At 47.9% G+C, this 10,936-nt stretch overlaps 1 protein-coding gene across 1 annotated transcript; it reads right to left on the bottom strand.

The window, feature by feature from the left end:
- Nucleotides 1-752: 752 nt before the first annotated feature.
- Nucleotides 753-6,228, bottom strand: LOC140898515 (hydroxysteroid 11-beta-dehydrogenase 1-like protein B). Its single transcript, XM_073312381.1, has 6 exons — nucleotides 5,315-6,228; nucleotides 3,974-4,104; nucleotides 3,436-3,547; nucleotides 2,147-2,335; nucleotides 1,328-1,471; nucleotides 753-1,035 (listed from the first exon to the last, which is right to left on the bottom strand). The coding sequence occupies exons 1-6, from the start codon at nucleotides 5,412-5,414 to the stop codon at nucleotides 821-823; spliced, it is 891 nt and encodes a 296-aa protein (XP_073168482.1). The 5' UTR covers nucleotides 5,415-6,228; the 3' UTR covers nucleotides 753-820.
- Nucleotides 6,229-10,936: the final 4,708 nt, after the last annotated feature.

The following is a 10,936-nucleotide window of genomic DNA, read 5'->3' as shown; positions in this document are numbered from 1 at the left end:
GTCTCTTTTTCAAGCTGAAACGTCCCAGTCTTATAAATCTCTCTCTTACAGCAGCCGTTCCATACCCATAATCATTTTTGTTGTCCTTTTCTGAACCTTTTCCAATTCCAATATATCTTTTTTGAGATGAGGCAACCACATCTGCAGGCAGTATTCAAGATGTGGGTGTACCATGAATTTATATAGAAGCCATATGATATTTTCTGTCTTATTATCTATCCCTTCCTTAATGATTCCCAACATTCTGTTCGCTTTTTTGACTGCCGCTGCACATTGAGTGGATGTTTTCAGAGAACTATCCATAAGACCCCAAGATCTCTTTCTTGAGTGGTAACAGCTAATTTAGACCCCATAATTTTATATGTATAGTTGGTATTATGTTTTCCAATGTGCATTACTTTGCATTTATCAACATTGAATTTCATCTGCCATTTTGTTGTCCAGTCACCCAGTTCTAAGAGATCCTTTTGTAGCTCTTCGCAGTCTGCCTGGGACTTGACTATCTTAAGTAGTTTTGTATCATCTGCAAATGTTGCTACCTCACTGTTTACCCTTTTTTCCAGCTTATTTATGAATATGTTAAATAGGACTGGGCCCAGTACAGACCCCTGTGGGACACCACTATTTACTCTCTCCATTCTGAAAACTGACCATTTATTCCTACCCTTTGTTTCCTATCTTTTAACCTATCTCTCTCTCTATGCACTTTGGAAAGATTATGTCCAACACAAACATGAGTCCAGCATCTCAGTTGCCCCCTCTGCTTGAGCAGGGTTTTCCTTTTATTGTGCTTCCATGTGAAATTGAACTGCCCTGAGGCTTAGAGGATATTTTCCAGGACAAGGAATTTGTCCAGCAGCCTTTCCATCAGGCCTGGCATCCATTCCTTCAGCAGCAGCAGAGGCTTTAGGGTCCAGTAAGGATATATGACCTCTCGATGTCGCAGCACACCAGCCCGCACCACTTCCCGCGCACACTCTTCTTTGGGACTTGCCTGCATGGTGATTTTATCACCGATGATTTTCAAAGCATTGTCTGGGATGAAGAGAACAATTATCACACAGGGTATCTCCTTTCCTCTCTTCTTCCAGATTAAACAGACTGCATCTGGGTGCACTGGGGAGCATAAACTCTCTGAACTACAGCAGCCAACACCCAAACCTTTTCTATAGTTCTTAAGATCATTATCATGTAATAAATCTCCTGACCTCCCCTTATTCCCCTGAGATTATCTCTCAACATCTGGATGATATTTTTCCCCTTCTGCACTGTGTATTGCAGCCTAATGATTGGGTCTGCCCAGTAGAGAGTAGCATTTTTGTTTTACCTGTGTCAATATATCCCAGCACAGCAACTGTGACGGAGAGACTGATCTCCCGAAGGTGCAGCTCCCTGCGTAGCGAGCTGTAGAATCCTTCCAGAGCAAACTTGGCTGCATTGTACGAAAGGGTGAATGGACCTCCAATGCGACCTGAAGAGAATCAAAGCAATAGGAATAGCTGAGAAGTTCCCCCAAGGAAACGATTCGCTGAGGGGAAAGGTTTTAGGCAAGTGGAGCTGTCAGAGGACAAACTGGAGTCTCATGTAGATCCAAGTCTAAATACTGTTCAGATCATTTTTCTGTTGCATAACTGCCAACCTCAGAAACCAGACACGTCTTCTATTAGATGGGGCAGCCCCACCAGCTCTTGCTGGGATCCCATCGAATCTCACAAGCTAAACAGTGTCAGGGCATGTCAGTACTTGGGAGGAGACCTCCAGGGGCACCTGTAGATGGTTTGGTAGGTGGCCCTCTTTACTCTGCTTTGAGTTCCTACTCAGACTAAATCCCCAGCGTAGCTGCATTTCAGAGATGGGTGAGTGATCCCAGTGAACAGTTTGTACTGAGCATTTTGAAAGACAGATTTGGAGGAGAGTTGTAATTACCCATCCTCTGCCACCAAAGAGTTAACAAAACTTCTCTGGAACTAGAAGCCTTTGTAACAGGCAGGAAGAGATTGGCTGTTGTTGTAACTAATGGCTTTTCCTGTGGAGGAGGTGAGATGAAACAATGATTCCACCAGTATTGTTAGCTGTGAGATTGGTTTGACTGAGTAGGGCAGTTTGGATGCGTTCACTGGTAACTGAAAGGAGCAGCCTTCCTTACCACTCAGGGACGATATGACAATGATGCTGCCCTGAGACTCTTGCAGCATGGTCATTGCAGAAACTGTCAGCTGGACGTAGCTCAAGAAATTGACAGTCATAGAGCTGGTCACTGCTGCCATGTCTCCTTGGAATGGGCCAAACCGGCCACTTCCCCCAACGTGGTTCAAAACCAGGTAGTCAAGACCCCCTGAAAGAGAAGGGGAAACACAGATTCAGATGAAGTATGTGCATCTGTTCTTGGATCAGATGGATGCGGTACACTATCTGCCCTCCCCGCTCCAAGATAGCAGCCGTTCTGAATCAGAGTCTACCAGAATCAGGGGATCTGCAGTGGGATGCACTCACATTTCAACCCAAATATTTCTTAGGTGGAGCTAGACTTACAGCCACTGAAGTCAATATCTAAACTCCCACAGATTAAAAGGGAATACTACTGGACTCTGGTATTGTCGGCCTTGATCCCAAGCTAATTCCCACTCTTTGTTCCCCAGAGTTGGGATGCACATCAACTATTCCCATATACCCTCCTGCTGATGCTCGTGACGGCTGATGGCTTTGGAGTCAGGGCCCTAGCGGAGAAACCACTCACAGCTCCATCCTGCTTATAAGCCAGTGGAGCCATCTCAGGTTCTGCTTTTCTCTCCTCTGTGCAGACTCCTGGAGACCTCCCCCACTCTCACTGCAGCCTTCCCCCCCTCCCTGATAAATCTGACCTAGCACCCACTGAATGTCTGACTTGTCTGCAGCTACTCCGTGCACACTCGAGTGCTCCATTGTGAGAAATGGTGCTTGTTCCATCTGACACCGCGCACAGGCCGCTTGGGATGAAGCAGTCACTGTTGATTAAAGCCAGGACCCTTTTCCATGGAGGGCCCCAACATCTGTGATGGAATAATACTAATGGCTGTTCAACTTCCCAGTGAAGCTGCCCTGCTACCACTGACGTTTAGTGCAGGGATTTCCCAGCTGGGGCCTGGGGAAGTCCCCGTTGTTTGGAAGAGCACCTAAGCCGGTCATTCTGGAATTCTCTGCATCTCTGCTGCCAGTTGAAGTAATTAGTTATTCAAAAGAGAGCTGCACTAACCCTACAGGGAATCAGTGTTTGGGAATCTGCGTGGCTGGGCCAATCCCTAGGATGATTAGGCTTTTTCCGGGTAGCAGAAAAATGGAGCATCCTGTTTCAGGGAAAGGCAGCGTGGGTGATTGGAGTAGTTGACCCAGAAGAGGTCTGTGTCCTTCCCTGTCCCAGGAGGACACGAAAAAGGAGGGAAGCAATGCAAGTTTTACCCAGTTTGTTTCTGGTTTCTTCAATGACATTCTGGGCTGAAGTCAAGTTGTTCATGTCGGACACCACGTGCCTGGCGGAACTCGCCCCCAGTTCCAGACACTTCTGTGCCACCTGCAGAGAAAAGAGCAGCCATCAGCGAAGAACCTGACACTGCAGCAGGCTGTGCAGCCTTCCGCGTGGCAGCTGTTTCATAGCACAGAGTAGAGCGTGCAGCTGCCTGCTTCAGTTCGCCCCAGGTTAATGGATGGGGCAGGAGCTCGGTCTAGCATGAAATAGAAGGGACTGAATGCAGCTGAAGAATCACATTGGGCAGGGGAGCAAAGAAGTGATGATTTGCAGTAGCGTGCTCAAGGCCACATCCTGGCCTCGGGTGTGAATACAATTTCTGTTGAGAGAAGGGGGTTGTAATGTGGGTGGGTGGCCAATGTGTCCTGGCGTTTGGCCACCTCTGCACCCTGCTGTGTGGGATTGGAGAGTGGGGTATAATAGAAGCCCAAATGTTCCATTTCTCCACCCTCCTTGGGTTGGGGGTCTTACCTCCTTGAGCTGCTTCTCCCTCCTGGCAGTGAGGAGCAGGTGCGCTCCCATTCGTGCAAACTCATAGGCTATTTGTTCCCCAATCCCAGTGCTCGAACCAGTGACCAGCACACGCTTCCCTCGCACCATTTCTGGAGGTTTAAAAGGCTGTTAGCAGGAATTTGACCAACTGCTTCCCTAAGATACTGGGCATCAGGGAGCCCCAGGACTGCAACACTGATTCTCTAAATCCCAACAATATGTGCCATCGAAGAAGGTCTATCTTTTCATCTGTAAAATGGAGGTAGTGATACTCTAGGAGTACTGAGAGTATTCGTTTGTAAAGTGCTGAGTACCGGCACCAAATTGTTTGTACAACTGGGGAGTCGTTACACCTTTGATCAGCCTGACCTGTTGGAGGAGAGACCACTTGTGATATGGGCTTATGTGTAATTGGACAAGTTAGGGAGGGAAAGGACCTGTTAGGTCACCCCATCCCTCTCCCTGCCACTACAGGATATGGTACATTTACTAGAGTTTGTCCAGGCTTGCTTTAAATGTCCCAAGCAATGGGGCTTCCACCATTTCCCTTGGAAGACTATTCCACAGGCTAATGCAGCTCTCTGCAAATGTGGCCTTGCCCGCTATTACAGAAAGCATGTTCCCCAAACGCATGGCTCCTGTGATAGTTCCCAATCCCCAGAGGGAGCTCATGGTGAGCACCAGAAAGTTGGTTCTCTCAATGGCTTCTTTTAGAAAGAGGTATTTTCTCTCTTTCCTGATATTCGGGTTCCCCAGCCTCTGAAACAAGGTTATCCTGGTCTGTCTTTGCTACTCAGAACCAGCATTCCTCCTTTGTCACCACCTGGAGGAAATCTTGCAGCCACAAGCTTCCATTGTGATACCACGTCTGTAGGAAAGTATCTGGCTTTTCTTAGGGCATCATTGGGGCTCATTTCCTGTCAACATTCTGCATTTTCTAAACTCATTGGAGTGGTTCCCCTTACAGTGGAGACTGAGCCACATGTTCCCTGCTTCATTACCCCCTTTTACACTGGCCCTTCTCTCTGTTCACCTCTTGTTTTTCAGCTCCAGCTTTCTGTATACCTCTTAAATAGATCATTGTCATAGATCTAGCTTAGTTTTAGAAAGTATTTTCAATTGCTTTGGATGCTGACAGTAGTCACCAAATGGGGGGTCATCTTTTCCCTTTACACTGAGCTGTGAGAGTGCCACAAAAGGGGACATTTCAGCTCAGTTTTTCGCAATCAGCAAAAGATCTGACTGTAACAGGGAGTCAGCGCTAGCCCTCTTCTGTGCCTGGGGTGTGAATTCCCTGGGGTCCCGTCCTGCTTTGCTTACCTGCAGATAGGGTTTCCTGGCTGTAGAAATAATAAGCACATAGGCCAACAAGGAGCGAGAGGAGAAGCCTGATTGCAGCCATTGTATCAGCTCTGAGCATAGACACTGGAGTGAATCATTAAACCCAGCAGGCTCTTTCATGTCCAAGTGATAAACAAGTGAGGGTCACAATTTGATTTCAGCATATGTCACTGTCCAATTTCTCTCACCAGCCTCACATTGGAGCACTTCCCTCCTGCCAGCAGTTTGTACTAGACTAGGTATGCACTGGGGCAGCGATTTACTGTTTAACCCAGATCCCCTTTTGCACAGTGCACCACATATGGTGCCATCCCTTCTGAGCTGCATCCAAATGAACTGGCTTGAACTACATGGAAGATGTTAATTGGCTCCTGTTTAGGGAGACAGTTACTCCCCTTTGTTGTGGGAGAGCAGACTCTGAAAGCTGCTGCAGACCATTAGCAGCCATTTGAATGTCCTCTTACTGTCCCTTGTCAATATGAGCATTTTGAGGGATGGGGGGTTAGGGTGAGACCCAAAGAACATTGGAGGCAGCTTCTCCATCCTGACTGGCTGGTGGGGAGGGTCACTAAACTGTACTATATACATTCTTGTACTTTGCTCATCAGCATAGTATCTGAGTGCCCTCCAATAGTGCATTAAGCAACATGATTAACATCTGCCATATGTTGTTTGGTCTCTGATCCTCTCTCCACAGGGAGAAGTGTGTGCATTGGTGTCTTGTTTTGACAGTTTTTTTTTAATAACTGGTGGTGTGACTTGTGATGGATCTTAGTTCCTGAGGGAGTTAATGTCATAGAACTTTCTCAAAAAGAAAAGGAGTACTTGTGGCACCAGACTAACACGGCTGCTACTCTGAGAACTTTCTCAGGAGCTGGTCCAAGACTGTCTCCTGCACAGGCAAGCTTTTACCCTTATGGCAGAGAGAGCCATTGAGCCAGAGGAACATAGAGAACATTATCAGTGGAAAGCCATTGCCTCCCTCAGAGACCAGTAGGGTGACCAGACAGCAAATGTGAAAAATCAGGACGGGGGTGGGGGGTAATAGGAGCCTATATAAGAAAAAGACCCAAAAATCAGGACTGTCCCTATAAAATCAGGACATCTGGTCACCCTAGAGACCAGGGTGGGTCTGAATCTTCCCTTGTGTATGGCACTTTGCAGGATTTTTCTCACTGGCTCCCCATCATAATGGAGTGATAGAAAGGTCCGGAAATGCTCTCCTGCTTGGCAGTCGTCACTGGCTATAAGAAAGGGAGGCTGGAGAGTTTGGCTCCAAGTTCAGACAGAATTCACTGTGAATGCTAGTTATGTAACATAGCCTTAATGCCAAAGTGATGGGCACATCAGAACTGCCTGCAGCCTTTCTGTTGTGGGTCTGCTGTAAAGGAGAGATTAAGAATTATGGTCTAGTCCATTCTGAGATAAAACTGGCTCAAGCACCCACCACAGGGAGATGGTTCAGTTGTGTAAGCAGGGAAAGCTGGCTGAGTTGTTTGGATTGCAATGCTTGAGAGAGATGCAGTGAAGCAAGTCTGAAGCCTGTACACAGCACCCTGTGCTTGCCACCACAGAGGGATGCTCAAGCTTGTGGGATAAATGCCAGCAGACAAGAATGGACGAATAGCCCATCTAGTCTGGTATTCTCCCTCTAACCATAAGAGGTGTAAAACCCTATTGGTCATAATGTACCTAACGTTTGATACTGACCCATTGCAGGGGAGAATTCAGATAATGCCTTGAAGCATGACAACTGTTGGCCCTTATAAATATTCCCCTAGCTGGTGCCTCTGCAGCTGCCATTCCTACTCATATAAAGTGTGACATTATTTTAAAATGCATTGGGTCTAATTTTCAAAGCTATAAGCAAAAATGCATAGGTTTCACTTGCACTTTAGGTATCTGCACATGCCAAGAGCTAGCTATGTGTCTTACTAGCCATCACATGCACAAATAGTAAATATGTATATTTGCCTCTAGCTTTTTGAAAATCATGCCCTCTAGACTATAATAAGCTATAACGATGCACTAATATATTGTGGCTGTGTTTCACTTTTTTATGTAAAAAGAAAAGGAGGACTTGTGGCACCTTAGAGACTAATAAATTTATTTGAGCATAAGCTTTCAAGAGCTACAGCTCACTTAATTGGATGCTCACGAAAGCTTATGCTCAAATAAATTGGTTAGTCTCTAAGGTGCCACAAGTACTCCTTTTCTTTTTGCGGATACAGACTAACACGGCTACTACTCTGAAACCTGTCACTTTTTTATGTGTTGTTGCAGCCATGTTGGTCCCAGGAGAGGCAAGGTGTGTGAGGTAATATCTTTTATTGGATCACTTATCTTGTGGTGAGACAGAGACACTTTTGAGTTTACACTGGTCTCTTCTTCTTCTAATATCCTCGGACCAACACAGCTACAACAACGCTTCTCTATACCAGTTATTATTTCCTATATTCAGACAAACTCAAGATACATAGGTTACGGAAAATGGGTGCGTGTGTGTGTGTATGCACAGAGTTTGGGATTTTTGCCAAAAAAAAAAAAAAAAAAAGGACCCAGCCACAGCTGAGCTGCAGGCAGGATGGGTGGATAAACAAGATCAATGGGTCCCTTTTGGATTTTAATGACTAAGAGGAATGTCACTGCATTAGACTGAAACCCAACAAATCAAATCTGTTTTAACTATGGGCATTCACTGGGTATGTTCAGCACACCAGGATTTTGCTCCCTCTCAGAAGGAGAGTGTCTTAAGCAGGGAGCAATCAGGTGCTTTAAGGAAAATGTCCTCTCTGAATTTATTACTGGTGAAAGGTGCTAGATTGACAAGGCTGGAGGGCAAAGTCCTCTGTCCCTACATTCACTGTCCACCAGCATTTCTCCTCTCCAACCTGGAAGGACAACTGCCCAAGGTTGGAGAGTTCAGTCTCCATGACCTCTCTGCTGAGATGGCCAACAGGTGGCCAGTTGTGCTGATGTGGACACTCACCCCCTAGGAACTTGACTGAGCCCCTCCATATTTATTTCCTGTAGGCCACAAGCAGCCACCAAGGGCTGATAACTTTCTGTCACAACTGACCTGAGCGGCATTAGGACAGCTGATCTAGGCTCCGTTGCCTATTACCAAACCCTGAGCCATTCAGTTCCCTTCTGGGCTTGATTTTTAAATACATGGTATCACAAGAACTGAAGAACTACATTGCACCCTGCCTGCCTCTCTGGGCAGTGAAACACACCCTTAGGCCTTAAAGTTGCTGGTTTGAAGTGCTTTGGGGGTGTGCTTTTGTTTTCTTTTCTCATAGCTGCAAAGGCTGTGAAAGTGCGATACCCGAGGCAAGTGACTGGGAAGAAGCAAGCTCTGGAGGGAGGATTCTGTCCCTCCTGGGCCAGGACTTCTGGCTCCACCGCTCCTCCCAAGTTCACCATGCCCAGGATCTTCGGACCTTTTCCCGAACTGATGAGCAACCAGGTTTGTATTTGGATCTTCCACTAATATGTTCCTAGAGACCCCAGTCCTGACATATCCTCAAGCCATGCAAGTCCTCCAGGCTGCCTGGGGTCTCTCTGCTACCCTCAGTGTAGCACAGTACACATGGCACCTGTCCCAGGCTGCAGCCCTCTCTAGTGTGGAGTTAACTCTGACTGTGGGCATTAATAGAGGAGCAGGAAGCAAGGCTTTCCCAATAGGAGGAAGTCCTCTCACAGTAGCAACTCCAGCCCCAGGCTCTCCCAGCAGAGATTCTGTAGGAAATGGGCAGGAGCACTGGCTGTGCGGGAGCTCACAGTTACTCCAAGTCTAGCCTCCCCAGTAGAGGCCCTGTAGAGAGTGGGATAGGAATGCTCATTGTGTGCAGGCTCCCAGCATCTCCATCCCAGCTTTAGCCTTTCCCAGCAGGAGCACTGACTGGTGGGTTAGCTAACTTGCTTGTGAAGAAACAATGCTTGTGCCGTTGTCTAACGAGTACTTTTATTTCCAATAGATGGACAGAGCAACAGCTTCGAACACTGACCTGAAGCACCACTGGGCTGGGGTGTCGACAATGAACCAAAAGAGGTTTGAGGCACTGGGGAGGGTCAGTACTGGCTAGGGGTATGTCTACACTACGAAATTAGGTCGAATTTATAGAAGTCGGTTTTTTTGAAATCGGTTTTATATATTCGAGTGTGTGTGTCCCCACAGAAAATGCTCTAAGTGCATTAAGTGCATTAACTCGGCGGAGTGCTTCCACAGTACCGAGGCAAGCGTCGACTTCCGGAGCGTTGCACTGTGGGTAGCTATCCCACAGTTCCCGCAGTCTCCGCTGCCCATTGGAATTCTGGGTTGATATCCCAATGCCTGATGGGGCTAAAACATTGTCGCGGGTGGTTCTGGGTACATATCGTCAGGCCCCCGTTCCCACCCTCCCTCCCCCCGTGAAAGCAAGGGCAGACAATCATTTCGCGCCTTTTTTCCTGAGTTACCTGTGCAGACGCCATACCACGGCAAGCATGGAGCCCGCTCAGGTAACCGTCACCCTATGTCTCCTGGATGCTGGCAGACGCGGTACGGCATTGCTACACAGTAGCAGCAACCCCTTGCCTTGTGGCAGCAGACGGTACAGTACGACTGGTAGCCGTCATCGTCATGTCTGAGGTGCTCTTGGTCGCCTCTGTGAGGTCGATCAGGAGCGCCTGGGCAGACATGGGCGCAGGGACTAAATTTGGAGTGACTTGAGCAGGTCATTCTCTTTAGTCCTGCAGTCAGTCCTATTGAACCGTCTTATGGTGAGCGGGCAGGCGATACGGACTGCTAGCAGTCGTACTGTACCATCTTCTGCCGAGCAGCCATGAGATGTGGATGGCATGCAGTCCTTCTGCACCGTCTGCTGCCAGCCAAAGATGTAAAAGATAGATGGAGTGGATCAAAACAAGAAATAGACCAGATTTGCTTCCCCCCCTCCCCTGTCTAGGGGACTCATTCTTCTAGATCACACTGCAGTCACTTACAGAGAAGGTGCAGCGAGGTAAATCTAGCCATGTATCAATCAGAGGCCAGGCTAACCTCCTTGTTCCAATAACAACGATAACTTAGGTGCACCATTTCTTATTGGAACCCTCCGTGAAGTCCTGCCTGAAATACTCCTTGATGTAAAGCCACCCCCTTTGTTGATTTTAGCTCCCTGAAGCCAACCCTGTAAGCGCCCCTCCCAGCGTCAGAGCAATGGCAAACAATCGGGCATCTGAGAGTGCTGTCCAGAGCACTCACAATGGAGCACTCTGATGGGGCTAAAACATTGTCGCGGGTGGTTCTGGGTACGTGTCGTCAGGCCCCCGTTCCCTCCCTCCCTCCGTGAAAGCAAGGGCAGACAATCGTTTCGCGCCTTTTTTCATGAGTTACCTGTGCAGACACCACACCACGGCAAGCATGGAGCCAGCTCAGGTAACCGTCACCCTATGTCTCCTGGGTGCTGGCAGACGTGGTACGGCTTTGCTGCACAGTAGCAGCAACCCATTGCCTTCTGGCAGCAGACGGTGCAATACGATTGGTAGTCGTCCTCGTCGTGTCCGAGGTGCTCCTGGCTATGTCGGCTGGGAGCGCCTGGGCAGACATGGGCGCAGGGA

The sequence above is a fragment of the Lepidochelys kempii genome, chromosome 15 (genome assembly GCF_965140265.1).
Source record: "Lepidochelys kempii isolate rLepKem1 chromosome 15, rLepKem1.hap2, whole genome shotgun sequence".
Lineage (NCBI taxonomy): Eukaryota > Metazoa > Chordata > Testudines > Cheloniidae > Lepidochelys > Lepidochelys kempii.
The sequence above is the reverse complement of the archived record's forward strand: the minus strand, read 5'-3'. Positions and strand labels throughout refer to the sequence as shown.

Excerpts from the sequence above, each read along its gene's own strand:
- LOC140898515 (XM_073312381.1), bottom strand. The coding sequence starts at position 5,414 with ATGCTCAGAGCTGATACAATGGCTGCAATCAGGCTTCTCCTCTCGCTC. Across the intron at positions 3,548-3,973 it reads GGGAGAAGCAGCTCAAGGAG|GTGGCACAGAAGTGTCTGGA; the intron begins GTAAGACCCCCA and ends TTTTCTCTGCAG. Across the intron at positions 1,472-2,146 it reads TGTCATATCGTCCCTGAGTG|GTCGCATTGGAGGTCCATTC; the intron begins GTAAGGAAGGCT and ends GATTCTCTTCAG.